The 21,203-nt window shown below is 37.6% G+C and overlaps 1 protein-coding gene across 6 annotated transcripts in view; it reads left to right on the top strand.

Annotated features, from left to right (window-relative positions):
* The window catches only part of PTPRZ1 (protein tyrosine phosphatase receptor type Z1), a 144,665-nt gene that overhangs the window by 118,329 nt on the left and 5,133 nt on the right, over nt 1–21,203 (top strand). For 2 of the 6 annotated variants that reach the window (XM_069802032.1, XM_069802034.1), the window contains exons 14-26: nt 1,322–1,413; nt 4,749–4,834; nt 7,102–7,122; nt 7,294–7,390; nt 8,828–8,910; nt 9,662–9,796; nt 11,071–11,205; nt 12,478–12,641; nt 15,013–15,148; nt 16,145–16,291; nt 18,451–18,544; nt 19,489–19,562; nt 20,577–20,705. In XM_069802032.1, the coding sequence (XP_069658133.1) occupies nt 1,322–1,413; nt 4,749–4,834; nt 7,102–7,122; nt 7,294–7,390; nt 8,828–8,910; nt 9,662–9,796; nt 11,071–11,205; nt 12,478–12,641; nt 15,013–15,148; nt 16,145–16,291; nt 18,451–18,544; nt 19,489–19,562; nt 20,577–20,705 (1,393 nt within the window). Of the gene's footprint in view, nt 1–1,321; nt 1,414–4,748; nt 4,835–7,101; nt 7,123–7,293; nt 7,391–8,827; nt 8,911–9,661; nt 9,797–11,070; nt 11,206–12,477; nt 12,642–13,343; nt 13,428–15,012; nt 15,149–16,144; nt 16,292–18,450; nt 18,545–19,488; nt 19,563–20,576; nt 20,706–21,203 lie in introns of all 6 variants that reach the window. The other 4 variants (XM_069802033.1, XM_069802035.1, XM_069802029.1 and 1 more) reach the window with 3 other exon arrangements.

Raw genomic sequence — 21,203 nt, 5'->3', positions numbered from 1 at the left:
TTAAGAGAATCTGCATTGTACACAGACAGAAATTCCCTAACACATTCCGAGAGCATGGACATGTTTCCCAGAGGCTTAATTCAAATAAGCTTACCGAAGTCTTTATGATCTACATTAATGGTTCTGAAAAGAATGACAGCATCCACATATTCCTTATCTATTTCTCAGAGTAGCTTCAAAATTTATAACGATTATATGGGGGGGGGGGGGGGGGGGTATCAGTGCAGTGATACAGGAACAGTACAGAAGAATTTAAAATAACAGTGATTTACACAAAATAGCGAGCTATTATACAATAGCTTCAGCCAACAGCTTTGAAGAAGCAGAATTGTGTAAATATAAAATGAGATTAGTATTTTCCTGATGCGTATATTTCTTTTTAAATTTAATTAGTGAATAATATTTCAAACAGATTAAGTGACCCAGAGAAAAGATTGTTATTAGCATGTCTAATCATATGGAGATTTTTTAATTAAGGAGGCTTTGCAATGCTTACAGCAGCAGTTGGTTATTTAGTCCCTTGAATAGCTTGGACTCTTAACAGATGCTATTCTTATTATCTTCACATCTGGATTACAGCACAGATACAAATAACATTGTGGGTCATGGTTAAGGTTGATTCCATCTGTATTCATACTTCAATGTTTTTGCAACTAAGCTAGCATCTCCTGGAGTTATAAATTCCCCTGTTTCTGTCTGTCAACTTCAGGACGTCCTCCTTGGTTAAGGTGTCCCTCAGTGTTGCCATTACGTTTTGAAAAAATTGTTTAGCCCCAGTCATAGTAGTTCCAGAGCTGCCATTTTGTCTGTTACAGTGCATGTTGTCTTTTATTGCATTTCCGTGTCTGCAGTAGGATCTATCAAAGAATTACCAGAACTGATCTCGTACACCGCTCCATCTTCGGGCTAGCATAATCCCATGAAAGGGAACAGTAATTATGTGTGCAAATTTGGATAAGCAAGGAAGATAATGGCATTTTTTATCCTTGGAGCAGTTGTGCAGCATCTATAGTAGCTCCTGATGCAGAGTTCCTCTTTCAGCTTTCACTATGTCTGATGTGTGCTCTATCTTCTGCCTCTGGTATAGGTAAAGATGCATGAACTATGTATTATGCTGAGTTATTGTAGTATCTTCAAGTTGTATGCATAATTTGGTGGTGTGTTGGGGAATATTTATGTTATAGCAGTAGTATTTGACACTCCATGAAAACTGGTTTTCAAAACCATGATTTTCTTTCTTACTCAGTAACGCCAGAATTCCAAAAGGTCTCAGATAATGTTTTACTTTTTGCAATATTTATTTATGTTTCTTCCCCTCTAGGAAATGTTTCCAGACTGCTCACTTTTATTTAGAAGATAATACATCACCTCGAGTGATTTCTGCTCCCCCAGCTCCAATCTTCCCAGTCTCAGGTATTTTTTGTCAACTGTTCTGTGGATTGGTGTTAGCTGTTGGAAGATGCTGCTTTGTATGTGTCCATATGAATTCTTCGCAGACTGTAACATCTGCAAAGCAGAGATTTGTACCCTCTTGTACTAATAAACACAGGTGTTCTTGACGTAGGCAGAGACTAGTGTTACTAATATTCTCTCCTGTAGGTAACACAGAAGAGGAATATCCTTACCTTACAGAGTTGACTCAAAGATATACTGTGCCTTCTAGCCATTTGGGGTGTAGCCTCACTAGAAATGGCTGCTAGTGTAGCCATCTCAGCTACGCTAAATAGCTCTAGTTCACTGTCCCAAAGTAGAGGATTACACTAGCAACATATTCTGCTGTATTTCTGCCTTGAATTGAGTTTGTCACCTGTGTATAGAACATGACCTATTCTTTTTACCAGCAGGAGCAATATATGCCTCATCTATCTGAATTTAATTTGCAATTACAAGGTTTTCTTTAACTTACAGATTTTACTAGCATAGTTACAACTGGAAAGTTCTCTGTGAGCCTCTCATAAAAATGATACACAAGTGCAGAATATCATTAGCATCTTCTGGTTCCGTATCCACCACAGTTGTTTGGAGAAACTGTTTCTTTTCTTTCTTCCTCAAAAAAATATCAGAGGAGCATGCACAGCCCTCCCAGCTTTTTCAACCTGAGTAGAATGAAAAGTACCTGAAATAGATTAATTCTGCAGCAGATCCCGAGCCACATTTTCACCCATGAGTAAAGGATATCTTGTTCCACAAGTAATGCATTTGCAAACTGTGCTGTTACACAGGGGGATGGGTTCCCTTGGAATGACTAAGGGAAACAAAATCAGCCCTTGCGTAGATAACTAGTGAACACATTTAATTAAATAAATCCCAAACATTAGGCTTCTGTTGTAACTAAATTGTAGGCATCTTTAAATGCCTCTTGTATTGATTGGTGTTGTTGGGAGACGCATAACCTTCTTCTAAATGGTTAATAGGCAGGGATATAGTTTGCTTTCAGAAAACGTGATTATATATGAATGTCAAGTGGCAATCATTATAAGCAATCTTTACTCTTACTCTCTGTCATTAACTATATTGCAGTACAACTGTATAATTTTCTTGCAATTTCTCCTGACCAGCTCACCTCAGGGAGATAGTGTTTTCCGTTGTCATAAGACAGAATTGCACTTACAGTTATTCTGAGTGCTTAAAATATGTGTTTTGATGCTGGAGGTTTTCCATCTGAAATACTGATAAATATTAACTTAAAGAGAAAAGTGTTTCTAAGTGACTGAAAGATACATAAAATATTTTATGGAAAAAGCTGCAAGCACTGAGGAAATATTTCTGGTTTATTTGGTGTGCATCAGAAGTCAAGTGAGCAGTTTTTGTGTTTTCTATTGCACAAGTGTTTCAGCAGTGTAATTTTACAACAATTGAGACTAACTGCAATGTAATACTGGCAAAGAGCGTAGAGCAGGAAGAGCATTTTGTAACTGCTAAGTTTAATTTTTATTATGACTAAAAGCACACTCCACAGATCAGATCATACATTAAGTTTTCCTTTTGTGGGATTTCAGTGGCAGAGGTAGGAGAATTGCAGTTATTCACAGAAAATGCTCTGGCACTTCACAGCATAATTCAAAGTTGCATTCAGAACAGATAATGAATTACAGGGTAATATTAGGTCCCACTATCAACCTTTAAGTAGTTTCAAGTGATACCTGCCATCCAGATATAAAATATATTCCTGGAGTCAGAAGCAATTGAATTGGGAGATTAGCACTGGCAAGGAAATAAAACAGTAATTAGATGAAATCTGAGATCTCTTTCTCCCTTACTGTCCTCGCTTTTAGGGTCATTTACCTTCCCTTCTGGTTTTGTGTTTGCATGTCATTAGAATAAACACTTTATGCTAGGTTTCATCTTCAAAGTGTGAAGATAGTGTTACACATTTTTTTTCAGCTTCTTTTAGGCTTGACTGGATAAATTCACTTTTTGTATTCAGATCCATTCATGTAAGTGGAAGACCAGATGGATCTCAATACGAATCAACAAATTCTTGGTAACTGAAAGCTAAAATTATTAGGTGGCCTAAATGCTGAACATCTGTTGATGTAAATAACAGGTCCTGGTTCCATGTTTTTGATGTTTCTTTCTCATATGAAACAGTGATGAAATTACAAATTGTGAAATAACCATATTTTTAATCCATGAAAAGCTTAAAAAAAAATTATTCTTCAGAAGCAAAACTAGCTGAAATAATGTCATCCTTTAACAGGTAATTAACAGAACAGATGACTTTGTTTACATAGCGTATTTGCAGGAAAGACAAGATTAAAAGTCCCAAAGGTTTTTGACATGATCCCTAATGAATGTTCTACACCAGAGTGTTTTTCTGTATTTGTATAAAGTCCTGAAACATAAACATCAGATGGAAAATTCAGACTCAGTATCAGGACCCAGAACTTGCACAAATCACATTTATTGGCTGAGAATGTAGATATTGTCTTTGTGGGTATCCAGAAAGTCTTAAACTTAAATCTACCACTTAAAACTTGAAGTATAAAGCCTGGTGTGAAAATCTGCAGTCAATACTCCCAGGGTCAGACATAAGATTATTATCAATAGGTTATCATAGAATCATGGGGAGAATGTGGGAGAAGAATCCCTACTGGAAGGACTCACTAATGCAGTAAAAGATGAAAATTAGTTGTTGTTTCCTTTGGATGGCAATGCGAACATGCAACACATCAGTTAAAATTATACTACTGGCATAATGCTGCATTAATTTAGTAGGCTTGGGACTGTGCAGCTAGACCATGTACTGTATCAGAGTCCCAGTGCAATACTAATGAGCCTAAAGCACCCAGACGACTCTGCCTGATCATTCTTTCTTTATCAGTATTATTCAGAGCTCTGCTCCTACCCTCTCCCTTTGAACATCTTCTAGCAAAGTGCTAATCCTCCCATTTCCCCTTGACTTCACAGGGAGTTCTGAGTGCTCTTCAATTTACAGACAAGCTCAGCATCTTGCAGAATCTGCACCTTGATTTGGGGGGCTTAAAGACAGAGCAAGACCTAGCAAGGCATTTTCTATATCTTCTTTCCAAATAGTCATTTAGAAATGTATAAGTGTTAGAGAATGATTTTAGAAATGTTGATGGTGTTAAAGAGTGTTTTTATTTTTGTGGGAGTTGTATATCCAAAGTTCATGCCAAAAATTTTATTTCAGGATGTTGTGTGGATTGCCTACATATGAACTGCTTTATATGTCACTGGCTTTTTATTCTTCATAAATATATTTTTTGTCTTTTCCCACCCCTAAGATGATGTTGGAGCAATTCCAATAAAGCATTTTCCAAAACATGTTGCAGATTTACATGCAAGTAATGGTTTTTCTGAAGAATTTGAGGTATGGCTCTATGACATCATCTTTCTTCTTAGCACATACAAATAATGTTAAGTTTAAATGCCTGGAAACAAAGAACTGGGCATTACATTCTGACCTGGGGACTAATTTCATAAATGCATGTAAATATGAGCCCAGTAAGGACTGTTTATGCATAAAGACTAGGGAGGTTTATAAAAGCTAACAGGACTGGGATGCAAATGGGAATGTTTATCACTGTGATAAAATACTAAATGATTGTGTGAATAAACTATGCAAAGATAATGCAATCTATATGGTTTATCAGATACAGTTGTAGATCTAAAGCTTTTCCAACACTAATGCCAATTGAATTTTGCAGAAGCTACCTACATTTGCTTGTTCCATTTACAGAGAAAAAAAATGGAAGTAATAATGAGTACACGTGGCAAGACTTCTGATTAACAGGGGAGCTAATGTAGTCTTCATATGTGGTAGTGAAAGCTTTACAGTTCCTTTCCTAAAGTATATGGTTCATAAGAGGTATTTCAAAATTTTGAATCATATGCTCTCATCATATAATGTTACTATCACCATATGTAACTAATGAACTTCATTGTTTTTCACATTCATATGCATTACAAGCAATTTAAAGATAGATATGTTCTAATATAAGTCACATAAAATAGACATTATAAACCCAAACTCTGTAATTGAAGCTGTGCTATTAAAATTCTTGACAAGTGATTTCTAACAAAATCAGTCAGTTGGGATGGAAAAAAGTTTTTTGTTGATCTCTATTAATTTAAAATATGATTGTAATATTCCTGCTGCAAAAACAACAATACTGAAAGTAAAACATTCATAGTTTTGCATCTTTCGGTTTTGCTTTTGTTTCCCCAGCCAATGTATTCTGATCTAATGCACCAAAAATTCCATGTCATTCACCTAAACTTCATCAGCAATTTTTCTCCAATTCATTTAACATTCAGAATATCCATCTGATTGTGGGACCAAACTTGTAAATACTTGTGAATGTCCAGTACATGTTCATATGTTACGCATGTGCTGACAGGACTGGGCTCCAGCTAGACGGGCTGTTAATAAGAGCAGATGTTGAAGGACTGTGTGTAAATACGACGGTAACAAAGTTCTTTCACCATTACTGAGGACAGCAATACAGAAATGAAATTTTTCATCCTAAATTGTTCTTTTCCTAAGTTACAGCAGTGATCCAAAGACCAAATATACTACATCTCACTGAGCTACACCTGCACCATCTGAAATATTTCATGCTTGTTTTAACTATTACAAAAAACTGAATGTCCTCATCATTTCTTGGAGATCCTTTTTGGCTTTACAGACTACCCCAGAATTAGTGTCCTGGTCTTTTCTCTACCGATAAAGAACTTAGAAGATATGGAAAAATTTAAATATAGTGATTGTCTTTGCAGAGTCAGCATATAGTTGGAGAGTACAGGGGCGGTTCAGCTTTTTTATTTATATTACCATAAAACAACTCATATTTGAAATCTGTTTTCAGACTGGTAACCACTTTTCATATATATATATATATATATTTAAATAGCTGAAGGTGGTTAATATTAAAATAAATCCTAAAAAGTGTTGGGAAACATTATTATAGTACTTTTAGTGATGACAACATATTTCCTACTTAACAATGTGGACCTTATAAATGCTTGAGTTTCCTGTCAGTTAAAGTAATCAATAAAATAAAATAAATTAATTTTGTGAGCCTTACAGACTTTGTGCCTGTCTTCTCAAGCCTGTCTCTCTCTTTATAAAAACATTGGGTTCATTGAGAAACTGCTGGCAGACTGAGGGCTGCAATGCTGTCCTTCACCAGAGTGCTGTGAGGCTGGCTGAGCCACACACTGTCCTGCTCCAGTGAAGGTTTTACAGCTGAATGCAAAAAGAGCAAAAGCATTCCACAGAGAAACTGATGCAGTTATAAGGACCAATAACAAATCCAATGAACAGTTAAATATATAGATAATCTGGCTAAAGTCAGTGTTGTTGCTCATATGTATAAGCTTTCACCGGCCTAAGGTCTAACATTAAAGCTAAAGGTAGGAAAACAGACACCAGTATTTTAACAGGAAAATCGCCTCTTGTTTCTTTTAAGAGTTATGTAAAAATATTCAGCTTTGTTGTTATTACAGAGATATATATTGCATGACCATAACTGTTTTCCATATAGTAATTGTAATTTATATAAACACTTTTATCCATTTGTTCTGTGCTGTGGAATTTGATTTTTTTTACTTTTTTTGCATTCATTCCCTCATTAGACACTGAAAGAGTTTTATCAGGTAAGGAATTATTTCACTGCATTTTTTTTTTTAGCAATGACGTAGTTGTAAAATATCATAGATAATTGGGTATAAGGTTGTGGTTCTTTTTGTGCTGACTTACTGTATTTTAAGACATTTTATGTATCTTAATACTTACTAAAGTATGGCATACTTTTTTTTTTTTTGCAGGAAATCCAGAGCTGTACTGTAGATCTAGGTATTACATCAGACAGCTCTAATCACCCCGACAACAAGAATAAGAATCGATACATAAACATTGTTGCTTGTAAGTAAATGCATCACTTGGTGTTTTGTTTAAGAAATAATTATAGAGAAGTATAGATTTATGTGTTATTAGAGGGAAAAAAATACCTCTACACTGAAAGCTCTGGCTACTGTTCAGCAAAATGCTTCAAGAGGAGTAGCATGAGATTTCACATCTCTTCAATTTAGGCCTCTGGCATTCTGTTGCTTTGATGAGCATGTGTTAGCAAGACGTATTTGTGTCTTCTGTGATGACCCAAAGGGAGTTGGGAGACTCCATTGTAATGCCATTATAAAGCCAAAGAAGCTGTGTTTTGATTGCCAAAACTAATCCATCTTTGATCTGGAATAATGGTTTATCCTCTCTAGGAGCTTCACAATCCCTGGATATATTTACTGTCATATACAAATATAAATGTACTGGTTTTATGTTGTATTGTGCCCTGCCACGATGTAATAGACCAGCTTCATTAGCCAGGACACATGTTTTCTCATTGCATCGCCTTTCTTCACTATCCCAGATTTTTGTCTTCTGAAACACATCTATTCAGTTTTGTTAATCTCTATTTGAAGCTATTGCCTCTGGGCTTGTGATCATTTTGGTGGCTTAATATATTTTTCTTAACTGTCTATAGTATTTCAACTTTGTTCTGATAACAAGAAGCTCTGAATTAAATATACGTTCAGCATTCAGCATCACTAGAGCTTAATAGCAAAAGAGACAGAATCGGCCCATCTGGCAGAAGACAATGTAAACCAGCAGCAAGAAATCCCATTCCACCTGGCTGAAGATGCCTCTAGAGGGATGGAAAGTCAGGGATTTTCCTCTGCCACTCTGTGTTTGTACCTGATCGTACAAAAGGTGCCACACCTGCTGCTTTTTTATCAAAGGGCAATGCACAAGCAGCTTAGGGCAGCTCATTTAGCAGGAATTGCCCTGTGCAATCTAGTCCTTATAATCAGTGCAGGCTACAGAAAGCTCCAGCTCTCCCTGAGGTAGCCACTGCTGAGGCTCTTCAGCTGACCAGCTTCTCCAAGGTCCCATTGCTCTCCAGTCTCCGCTCTTTAACTTGGAATTAACATGCCTGAACACTGGTGCCTACTGTCATTTGAGACATCCCACTGTGCAGGCTTGGCAGTCATGACACAGGACTTAGGGGAGACCCATGCCCCTTCACAGGCAGCAGCTGGAGGCTGTAGGGGAATATGTCACGGAGCCTAAAGTGACCCCAGGTGCTGCTGATCAGGCAACTAAATTCTGAATCCCTTGAATCCTTGGATTCATTAGTTTATTTTTCTGCAAACTAGCATTTTGAATCTGATTCGTACCTAAGCACAGGATGTTTGCGTATGTGATTGTCACTGTATTAGTCTTTTGTATTGTAAAAAGCCATTTCTTATAGAAAGAATATAATTCTTGCAGAAAACTATGCTTATTTTCTTCCTTGTTTTACTGCAGATGATCATACTAGGGTTAAATTAGCACAGCTTGCAGAGAAGGATGGAAAACTGACTGATTACATTAATGCCAACTATGTTGATGTAAGTGCCTTTTTCTATCTGCCAGCCTATTCATTTGTCAGCCTTTTCTGTAAAAACTGATGTATGGAGGTGAATAGACTTGATAAAAAAAAAGTATCACAATATTACAGGTTTTGTTAAAAAGAACTTTAATGATCTAAGTTAAGCCTACAAAGTTAAAGCACAGGTAAACTCCCAATTCTTTCTTGAATCCATTTTGATATTGTAGCAGCTGCAGCTTGGTGAAAAGCTTTAGGAAACAAAAAAATGTTCTGTCACATCTGAGTTTTTTAGAAGCATTTTGCATCTGAATGTTTGTTCTTTTATACATTTTTGATAAGTGGTTAATTCTTCTGTCTGAGATGATAATCTCATGAGAGGAAGATGCCATTCGGCTGAAAGCCTCACCGAAGTACCATTTATTCAGTTTTTGTTGCCTAGTAATTTTCATGTGAATGATCTTGATTCATTTTTTAAACCACTATCATAACAGATGAATCATAATCACTATCACGTCAACATTCTGCCGGAACACGGGCACTTGAACATATATCCTGTTTGTTGGAATGATAAACTTTGACATAACAGTTGCATTCATATGTCATCTGGTACCACAGGGTTTCTGCGATTTGGATAGTTATAAATTCAAAAGTACTTAAAAGCTTTTGACATTCTTTAAAAATAGATACATAAAATGTCATGTACTCCTCCCAACCTCCTTTTGCTTGCGGACTGTGATTTGACAAGTGTCATTTGTTATATTTCAATTTAGGGCTACAACAAGCCAAAAGCCTACATTGCAGCTCAAGGACCACTAAAATCAACAGCAGAAGATTTCTGGAGAATGATATGGGAACATAATGTAGAAGTTATTGTGATGATAACTAATCTCGTTGAGAAAGGAAGGGTATGACTACCTTTGTCTATTATTTATTTCTCTGATGTTGATAGATCTACTTCTAGCAGACTCCTTTCTCTCTTTTAAAAATCTGGTTTAGGCATTAATTGAGGAAAAACGCAACAGTTTGTAGTAGTTGCTTGTACTAGGATTGGCTATAGAAGTATAAAGTTGAGGATTTGTAGTATGAAACTAAAGAAAACATTTAAACTCAACTGTCAACAACAAGTCTTGAAAATACCATGTTCTAACTACAAAAAAATTGTCTTATACTGAAAAAAAAGACTTCTTGTATATATTTGGGAGTGGCCAGACTGTGGACCTTGTGCCACATTCTGCTAGCAATCTGCTCTCTGTCATTCTCTTTCTCAGGGGTGCCTTAGACCCTGGAAAGGAGAAGGCCATAGTTCGGGTGAATTTTTCTGGATATTCACTGGCTGCTCCCTGTTAACATGCCGTGGGACCCACAGTTCCTTTCCTACTACATGACTAGATACACATTTGTCCAGTGAGACAAAATGGGGTCAAACCCCATCACAGGATGTGTGTTTCTCTGGTTATGTGACAGGAGTATGCATGTACCCTGGGGTCACATAAGGAGACTTTGTGACATGCTGGCAGCAATGCCTCAAATGCATGTAAGTCTTGTCATATGACCTATTAAGCATCTACCAGATGATACAGACACAGCAAGAGCAGACAAGGGCCACACTGGGAGTACCACTTCATTTATAATACCGTGCTATAAACATGTACTCTTCTAGTACTCCTGTAGAAGGCTATATGGCTACCCAACCAAAAGACTGGATATCGTGGCTCTCTACTGTATATTCTGGCCACACACAAGCTCACCCTTACCCTTGCTGATCAGATATATACTCTGCCCATGCTACAAACTAACTAAAAGCCACATATGACTCTACTGACTTGAATGTATTCCTATTTTTCCTATAGATTATGTTATTTTCTTTAGATTTTAGAGTGCCTATAGAATGGCAAGTTCCACAATATTAGAGCCCTTTCACTCTGATAGTATGATTTAAAGCTCTCTTTTTTAGAGTATTCCAAATAAAGAGCATCTTTGCACAGCCATCTCTCTTCACAGCATAAAATACACATTATTTGTTCTCTTATGCTGAAGATAATGTCTTATAAACTGGGTATATTGAGAGTCCCTGTATGTTTTTGTGGTTGACTGTGCTCTTAAATTTGAACATTTCTGCTTGTTAGTGATATTTTGTTTTCTTTCTCTTTTTCTCTGTTTTTCATTTGCTTTCAAACAGAGGAAATGTGACCAGTACTGGCCTGCAGAAGGTAGTGAAGAATATGGGAACTTCTTGGTTACTCAGAAGAGTGTTCATGTACTTGCCTATTACACTGTGAGGAATTTTACTCTTAGAAACACCAAGATCAAAAAGGTTTGTGGCAGCCTGAAAGCATAGTTTGGGCAAAAGGGAGTGTTAAAAGTTGCTCAGAATATTTTTTAAGGCAGTTGGCAGCTCTTTTCTGTTGTATAGGTGTCCTGGTTTCAGCTGGGATAGAGTTAGCTGTCTTCCTAGTAGCTGGTACAGTGCTATATTTTGAGTTCAGTATGCGAAGAATGTTGATAACACTGATGTTTTCAGTTGTTGCTAAGTAGTGTTTAGACTAAAGTCTAGAGTGAGCAGCTGTATGGTGCTTGGTTGCTGGCTGGGGTTAAACCACGACAATAGGTAAAGCTGAATCCTGTAGGTCTCAGCCAGCCAAGATGCTCATCAACTTCAGAGTTAATTTGACCAGATCAACAGATTGAGAAGGTACTGGCCTGTAGTACTGGTGTGATGTAGGACCATCAGGGAAAGGGCTGTGACCACACTGGAGAGCTGATGTGGACTTTGCCTGCCTGGTGAGCAGGAGGATACATTTTCAGAAAGAGAGCAGCTAGTAGAAAACATGACATGAATTAAATCATCCACCTCAGCTATCCATTTTTCTTTTTAAGGACTGAATTTTTACCCCCACACAGGTGAATCCACACCTTGGTTTATTGCAGTCAGAACCAGCATGCCCTCACCTCAGCAGTGTGACATTGGCTACTTTGAGGAGCATTCTGAAAGCTTAATTTATTTCAGCCACCTAAATGTTACACATCTGGTCTCTCAGCCTCCCTGTACAATTAACAGCTAAAGTACAGCACTTACTGTCAAGTAATTTATTCTGCCTATTTTTGGAACCAATCTTTGAAGGAGATGAGCTGCTCTCTGAAGGTATCCCTGCGTCTGAGTAGCCATTGAGGGAGGGAGCTTAGAAAAGCAGCCTACACAAGGCTACTTCCCTTGTAGATCACTAAAGCTGAGTGAGGTGAATCCTACCCTTTCTGTCCGTGAAGCAGAGGAGTAAAATAGCAGAAATGGCTGGTGACTCTTAAGAGCCTCTGTAATTTGTTATCCCTCCAGTGCTCTTAGCCTTCCTTTGTGGCTTTCTAAGGGACAGTGCCAGGTCATTTTTCCATTCAGAGGGCAGGCTGATGGGACATAAGCACTGGCCCTTCCTCTTCTCCTTGAAAGCTGAAATATTCAGAGCTAGGTGGCATGCCGTTAACTAAATAGGGACAGTACTAATTCAAGAACTATCAGGTACGGAAATAAAATTATGAAGGGTTGCCGTTCAGATGTGGGCTGCTTACTTATGGAGTTATTTTTCTGTTGCAGGGTTCCCAGAAAGGGAGGTCTAGTGGACGTATAGTAACTCAGTACCATTATACCCAGTGGCCTGACATGGGTGTTCCAGAGTACACGCTGCCTGTGCTCACCTTCGTGCGGAAGGCATCGCATGCCAAGCGCCACGCTGTCGGGCCTGTTGTGGTTCATTGCAGGTGTGGTTTTTACCGCCATAAGGTTCACTCCGCTTTTGTTTTGCAGAAAAAAGATTTTTTCAGTGGTGGGTTAAGCAAAATTTCACTCTCACATTTAACAATTCCTGATGTAATAAGATTAATTTCTTAGCTGATATTTCTAGCCTTGGTAAGACCAACTAATCAACTGCCTGTGCCACTTCTATAACTCTCTGTAAACAAGATGACGCTGCTCTGCACTATGTTCTTTTTTTTGCAAAATTCCTTTTCTTTTTACTTTTTTGCACATTTCTATACTACTCTCTTGATTCCTATGAGCTTACCAGATACATATACAGCAGTAATTGTCTCATTTCTGCAAATATATCATTAGGATGTTTTTGGCTCATGCTTTCTTTGGTGCAGGGATACTCTGTAATCCTAAAAGGAGCTCTGTCCACAAAAGAAGACTCACTCTATTCCTGGCTGAACTACAACTCTGCTGTTTTTAACATTACTCTGCGCTCTAGCAGTCATTTGCAATGGAGGAGCATTCTGGGGAACGGTTTGAGGTCTGCATGTGCTGCAGTGTGCAGGCAGGTGTTCTGTCAGTGCTCACTAAAACTGGGCAGCTCAGGGAAAATTGGTTAAAAAGGGCTTGTAGGGCCTGGAATGACTTCACAATGCCCGTGAAGGACCGGGTTATTGTAAAATATATAAGCAGGTTCTGGTTTTCCACTGTAGTACCTCACCTTTGATGGAACATTTGGAAAGAGAACCTCCTCATGAATTCTGTCCTTCTGGAGCTGACTCTGAGGAAGCCAACAGGTAAAGTTGCCTCACAAATGCTGCAAATGAAGATATTTTATTTTGGGGATGATCTAGTCTGACTGAAATCTGTTTTTAGCTTGGAAAATGGAAATTCCACATTTTGGTTGTTCTGCTGCTATCTAGATCCTGCCTATTCTTGGGAAGTTCAAAATAAGAGTTTCCCCAAAATACCAAGTCTGAGATCTATACCAGCGGGCTGAGAGATCAGTAATACATTATAAGTCAATCAAATTGAGTTTTTAAAAAGTGAACAGTGGTAAGTTGTGTGGCTTCGGTCAGACCTCTCCATTGGGTCATAGGTATAGCTCACCTCTGTAGGCAGTTTTATTCGGCCTTTAGTTCACCTGTCCCCATGTACTATGGAATTCCAAAGGAGTCATCTCATGTTTAGAAATGTAACTTCTATTTATCCTTACAGGCTGTATGGAGGACACATAGGAGGAACTTCATGAACCATTTTTTAGCTATTTTTGTGTTTTGGTACTTTTCATGTTTCTTATTTCATAACAAGTACAGTATCTGGTAATCTTTATACTTCTTTTGTGTCTAATAGTGTGTTGATAACCTGGACCTTTTGGTTTTATATCATGTTTATTTAGACAGTTTATTACAGCAATCTGAGCTCACACTACCCATGCTTTGTGCCACCTCTGTGGAAGAAATGAGATGACTGAATTAGCGTGTATGGACTGAGCTTGGATCTGCCCATAAGGGACCATGCAGGCCCAGCACAGTGTTGCCATTAAGTTACATGTGCCAATACACGTAACGTTTTCTCATAACTTAGAAAGGAATTACAACTAATTCCCATATGTGACTAGGTAACAAAAAAATGACCTCTTGACCTTGTACTCCCTACCCAGCTATTTTAAGAAAGAAGAAGTTGGGTTTTAATTTTACAATACAGCTGGTTTTGTGCTAAATGAGTCAGAGTTCATAACAGCAGTGAGTTGATTAACTCTTTTTTCTGCATCTTCCCTTTTTAAGAAGGGTTTCAACCATTGCTTGCCCTCTTAGCTGTATCTGGAGAGCATTAACCTTATTCTTTTACAGAGGTACTTTCAGCAGCTCTGCCACTTCCTGGGGTTTTCCTCCATCCGGTATCTTTGAAATCTCCTGTATCTGTGACAGGTGGCATAATGCAGCTTTCCCTTTAAAGTGATGTGTGTTTCAAACACAGAAGAACTTGGGTACATTAACTGTGCCCAAATGCTGACATATGTCTAGGTATACTTGACAAAGTATCCTAAGGAATATCAGAAGCCTGAAAATTGCAGACCTGCAAGAAACTCCTTAGTTCTATTATTTCAATTGATACTTCAAAAATTGATAAAAATTGATACTTTAAAAATCATTTGAGAAAATGATCTTTAGATCTCTTCTTGTGCAGAGAAAAAGATGAGTTGGATTTTTCTTTATTTTGAGCCTTGAAGCTTTAGCAAAGTAATAGAATCATATAATAATACAATTTGTAGAGGAAAACCTTCCCTACACAGCAGTTTGTTGAAAAAGCTATGTATAAGAAACGGTTATTTTCATTATTGTTTTACTTCAGGCTCAAGACTATTTTTTTGTTTTATAGTGCTGGTGTTGGAAGGACAGGCACATACATAGTGTTAGACAGCATGCTGCAGCAAATTCAGCATGAAGGGACAGTCAACATATTTGGATTCTTAAAACACATACGTACCCAAAGGAACTATTTGGTGCAGACTGAGGTAAGACTAAAATATATATAGTGAGAGACTGTTACAGACTATTTCTGTTTGCAGGAGGTGAGATGATACAGTCTTCTTTTTGGCACCACCAGACAGACTGGCAGCCAGTCACCAGACTTGACTTTCCCTTTTGCTTCCCTTGTTTTTATGCAGACATCCTTCTAGGCTTGTTTAGAGCAATCCACTAGAAATTACCTGTCTGTGGGCTCTTGTCTCTTTATTAGGGAGGACTCAGAAGAGAGAAAGTCTGTATAAATCATGCTTCCTGCAGTAGCACTTTCTTGGCAGGGCATGCATTTTTGTAATAGATTTTTTTAAGGGAACACTATTGTTAGGTGTTCAGATCTTCACTGAACCTGATCAAACAGTTGATATCAGGCAATAAAAAGTAGGGAAAAAAGCAGTTTCAGACAGAAGATTATCTATAGCTGCTTTAAACTGAAGATTATATATGGAATAGTGAAAGACCAGAAGAAAACAATAAGGACAACAGCAGGGCATTTGAAAGTCTATTTCAGGTTTCAAGAACAGGTGGTTAGATTACCCCGTGCCTTCCAACAGAAAAAAAGGGTAATCAACAACAGCATGGGCACTTGTTCCAAAGGATGTGAGAGAGGAAATAGAGGATAGCAGTAGGAACTCAGAGTGATCACTTCATTGCAAGAAAGGCAGGGAGAGTTGCATAATAAGCTCGCTTGAAAATTTGACTCAAGGCTATGCTTGCATTTTTAACTTGTTCTGTGAACATGAGACACCACAGGTGGTGGGAATTTGGTATTATATATACATTGCATGTGTAGTTCAATTCTGCTTGTAAATGTGTACTGTCACTGCAGAGGGACAGCTTTCACTGTAGAGGATCGCTTTTGAGAAAACTCCTCTACAGCAGCAGGCTGTGAAGAAATACTGACCACATCAGAAGTGGCAGCTTAGCCAGAGGTGTCCATGGGAATCTGAAAATAATTAGAGCTCAGATGTTTGGTTTTATTTTCCTAGGAGCAATACATCTTCATTCACGATGCATTGGTTGAAGCGATACTCAGTAAAGAAACAGAAGTCCTTGAGACTCACATTCATGCCTATGTTAATGCTCTCTTGATACCTGGACCAACAGGAAAGACCAGACTGGAGAAACAATTCAAGGTGAGCTCTCCAGCATAGTAACACGAAAAGCTTTAGGCTTGCAAGCTTGAATGACTTAAAAGTAGGTATCTCAACACAACTTTCATTAGCATTCTCTATCTAAAATTTAACTGCTGAGCCTAAATTCAGAGCAATTTAACAAATGCATGCAGTCAGTTGGGACAAAATAATTATTTGCACACTCTTAAACAGGAATTTTTAAAAAAAAAAAAAAGCGCATGAGAAATAGGCCAGTAAGTAGATTTTGGAACATCTAACTACTACATGCCTTTCCACGAAGATCCCAAAGGTAAAACAACAGTCTGGAAAGATGTCATTCTGGCAAAAATGTCATGAGCTATATTGGTCAATCAGTGTATTCCTTTCAGTGTGCAGCACTGGCTAGAAGACAGACTTCACCTTCAGCAGGCAGTAAGTGAACACTTTGGTGCTTGTGGATGTGGAGATCAATGTGTACATGCACGAGACTTTGAGTCACCCAGACAAAGAGCAGACCCAGCTAGGTAACAGCTCATTGACTCACGGGGAGAGTAGGAAGTCTAGCTCACTCACTGGGTCACTTATAGGGGACACACAGAAAATCCTACCTTTGCAAATGAATTTTAATTCAGAAAAGTAAATCACACTTAAATGTTTTCCAGATTATGTGGCAAAACAGACTTTGCTCTCCCTAATTTAACAGGAAATGAATTATTAGAACCTTTCTCTCTGAGGATTTTAATTCTAAGGAGGACTGCATGGGATGGGATAATGTGTATTCTTTCTACAATTAGCTATTGGATCATAAGTAAAACACTGAAGCAGATAAGTCTATAGATAATGTCAGTAGATAATGACACTATGAAAAATATTAATATATTTATTTTCTAAAGTATTTTGGTCACATAGGCACAGTAACTAGTATTTCTTCAAGATAATGAATAATACAGAACAGAATAGGAACAACATACCAAAGGATTTCACATTCTGCTGCTATCCTGGCTTGAATGATCCAACAGTGTTGCACTGTTTTTTCCTAGGGAAAAGTAGGGATTCTTATCTCAGCTGTGATGTGCTTGGAGAAATAAGCATCCCACCTTTCCTACACAGATGAAAGAATAAAACACATAAAAACAAACAGAGTGTGTAAATATATATAAACACAGAGTGTGCAGTGCAAATTGCAGGACCCATGTAGAGCTCCAATTTCAAGAGCTTAAATATTATCAGAAAGGGACATGTCTCATTCAATCTCATTTTCCTTTGCAAGCTAAAATTATTAGAATAATAACAAAAATGTGGAGTCTTGTTTTACTGAAGAACTGGTTTAGATGAAAAAATTTGTGATCGAATTTGTTTTGATGGAACATCCCTGGTTTGCTATCGTGTTTTTCCAAAGCAGGCAGCTTCTGAAGGCTACATATGCCCAGCCCAAAACATCACAGAAAAGTCTTTTGAATGCTTTTGAACATTCTGATTAATCTGGTTTATTTTACTAGAGATGAAAAAAAAAACCCTAAAAGCTACGAAAAACCTGCTTTCCAAACTTACTTCATGCCTAAGCAGTGTATATACACCATTGTGGTGTGTGTTTATAAATATATATATATATACACACACACACACACACTTGTTCCTTCTCATACTCTTGTCTGTTTGAATTTTATTAATTGAGGCAAGTAAGTCAATAAGACCCCTGCAGATCAGTCCTATTTTCCTCTCACAGGTTTGGAAAGAAAATCCGGAAGCTCATAACTGGGATATCTAGAGCTACGTCTTACCAGGAGCTATACTATCTGTATAACAATGCAGATTTTTCTGCACTGGCTTTTACTGTTTACCAAAACTATTTAAAGTTACCCAAACAGCTGTGCAGGCAAAATGGAAGTGACTGGGTTGGCAACAAACAGTGGGGGCCTGCATGTAGGAACTACATGAAGTGGCATTTCTTTCAAAGACGTGCTTATGGATCTAGGGCTCAAGAATCATTTGAACTGATAAAATGGTGAAGAGAGAAGATTCTGATGACTTGCTAACTAGTTTAGCCAGATAACTAGATGCCTAAAGTTAAGAGGGACAGCTAACCTGCAGTATGTGCACCCTGCTGTTTAATGCAGCTAATGAAGGAATGGCTTTTGTACAGTGACCTGGTGGGGTTTTTTTCCATTTAATTGTTTCAGTTACTGAGCCAGTCTAACACACAGCAGTGTGATTATTCAACCGCACTCAAACAGTGTAACAGAGAAAAGAACCGAACTTCATCCATCATTCCTGGTAAGCTTGTTCAAATCAGCTTCTCAGGGTGGCAAAATGTTTACGAACTGTGTATGTCAAACTTTCAACTTTTCCTCAGAAAGAGCTGAAGACATCTGCATTGGTGCGGAGCAATGTTTTGTATTTTTGTTACAGAAATCTGGAATAAAACTCCTTAACACCAGCGTGAAGTTAAGAAGCAGGCACTTCATTTATTGCAGCACTGGGGACACGGGGGATTGCTTCTCCAAAGGCGTGTCCAGCTTAACATTAAATTCATCAGTTTTTATAAACTTTTTTCTGTAAAGTCATTGTTATATAAGCTCTTCACATAAAAATGCATACTATGCTCGCTCTTAAATTTAACCTTTATAATGATTGGTCTTTTGATTATATGACCTTATCAATATTCTTATTTAAAAACAATCATTGGTCAATTTCACTTAGCTCTACTGATTGGAATCCTCGATACTCAAATCAAGATGGGATGGGTAAGGGGGTTTCCAAGCAGCAAACTGGTGTCCATGATGGTTTCCTTAGTTTCTTGAAACAAAACATAAGAAAACCAGTAAGTTCCTGGTGAAGTTTCTATGGTTAGCTTATTTCAAACTTAACAATACTAAGGTTCCTATGGTCACACATAACACAGTTCCTAAAGTTTCTATGACCACATTTCAAATTTAACACTCCTATACATTATGCTTCACGATTTTCTACCTCTTAATCAAACCTACCTTTTTTATATAATCAACTTTTAATTTCTTTATCAGGGTATTTGCAACACTTTCAGTGAAGAAGTGATTTGTCTAAGTACTACATACATAAGAAAATAAAATAGATGGCTGGATAATGCTTTATCCTGATTGATGGATCTTAGTGTTATCATTACTATGAGATACGTGAGATAATTGCTATAATATGTGAGTCATTGCAACACCTGTACTAGTTCATGACTTTTTTTACAGTGGAAAGATCTAGAGTGGGTATCTCGTCACTGTCTGGTGAAGGGACAGACTACATCAATGCTTCCTATATTATGGTAAGTCATTTAACTGTGATGCTGAAAACCAACGTCCCATTGTATAGCTGTTTTCAGAGCTGCCATGTGTCCACATTAGGGTGGCACAGTCCTGATTTTGAAAGCTCCTTTCTTCCATTATTCACTCTGCCTGAAAGAGTTACTTCCCCCAGGAAGTATGATTACTGTTATTACTATTTTTACGTTTGGTTAAAAGTGCATTGCATTTTGACAATCTGTAGAACCATAGTTTTAAAAACTAGTAAAGCTAAATGCTACCTATGGAAGAATCTTTTGAGATGAACTAAAAGTGTTAAATAATAAGTTAGTTCTTAATGGCTGTACCGTGATTTGCCTTCCTACCTGCTCATCTTACAGAGCTTTTGCAACTGGCATAGCCCAAAGCACCATAGCTCATCAGCTTTCCATTATCTTTTTGTTCCCTGGATTTTCTTCAACTCTTTTCCCCTTCGTTAGCTGAGAGGGAGGAGTAAATGCTTCCTGGACATTCAGGAAGAGATGGGAAAGCTCCCTGCAGTGCTGTGTAGGCATGATCCTTCATCAGGTGCATTAGTGCAAAGGAACTCTCTTTTGTGGTAAGAAGTTGACCAGGGACATCTGTACAAATTAAGAGGCCGCTTGGGATTTTTGCCGATCTTTCAAGTATTCTTTTATTTGTTTCATATTGCCAGCTCCTCTGAAAGTCTGGCTAATGTAGAACAATTAGCATGTGTGTATGAGTTAATGTATTTTTATTCTGAGTTGGCTGTTCAAGTCTCCACTGATTTCTTCTGTCTTTTTTTTTTTTGATCAAATTTTGTGAAGTTTTAGAAATTATTTCAGTGTAATTGATTTTATTCTTTTCATCTGGAAAATACTGCAATGTAAGTTTTATATTCTACTAATATTTACAGGAAGCCAAAGGAGGCACAAGCCTGCAATTTATTTTCTAAGCTTCTGATCTGTCCACTAGAAGCTTCTTTTAAATGTTAATAGTTAGACATCAGTTCTGAGTCTGTTGATTTTGCTTCACAGGGTTATTATCAAAGTAATGAATTCATTATTACCCAGCATCCGTTACTACACACTATCAAGGATTTCTGGAGAATGATATGGGACCATAATGCCCAGCTAATAGTCATGCTTCCTGATAGCCAGAATATGGTAAGTTTGGTGACTGATTGTTATGGGTTTATGTATGAATTTTATTAGTATTACCATTTTGAAATATGCAGGACATGAGACAATATCTTGGATTTTGAAAAAAAAACAAATTAAAAATTAATAATATTGTACTGAGTGTAAAATCACCAAATCATCTAGTGGAAATTTGGAGATCCTTGTCTGGGCAGATTGCACCTAGCAGGAAAAAGTGTTGAATCATTCCTGTATAATTTATGAAAAGAGCCAAACAGCAGAAGTAACTGTTACACAAGGTCAGTTTTCGCTCCAGGACTTCTACTTTAGTTGTAATAAGGCTTCTTCAGCCACTGTTAGGTAAGGGGAGAAATATGAAGTTGTTTCTCTCGCTCATCTCCTAAACTTACAAACAAATGATTAGCAAGGATTTATCTGACTCTAAACAGCAAAGGAAGCTCAAGTGTTCATCCTGCATGTGTAATTTAATAACAAATGAATATATTTTTCAGTTACTAGAAATGG

This window comes from Haliaeetus albicilla, chromosome 14 (assembly GCF_947461875.1).
Source record: "Haliaeetus albicilla chromosome 14, bHalAlb1.1, whole genome shotgun sequence".
NCBI classification, from domain to species: domain Eukaryota; kingdom Metazoa; phylum Chordata; class Aves; order Accipitriformes; family Accipitridae; genus Haliaeetus; species Haliaeetus albicilla.
This window is presented reverse-complemented; position numbering and strand designations above follow the sequence as displayed.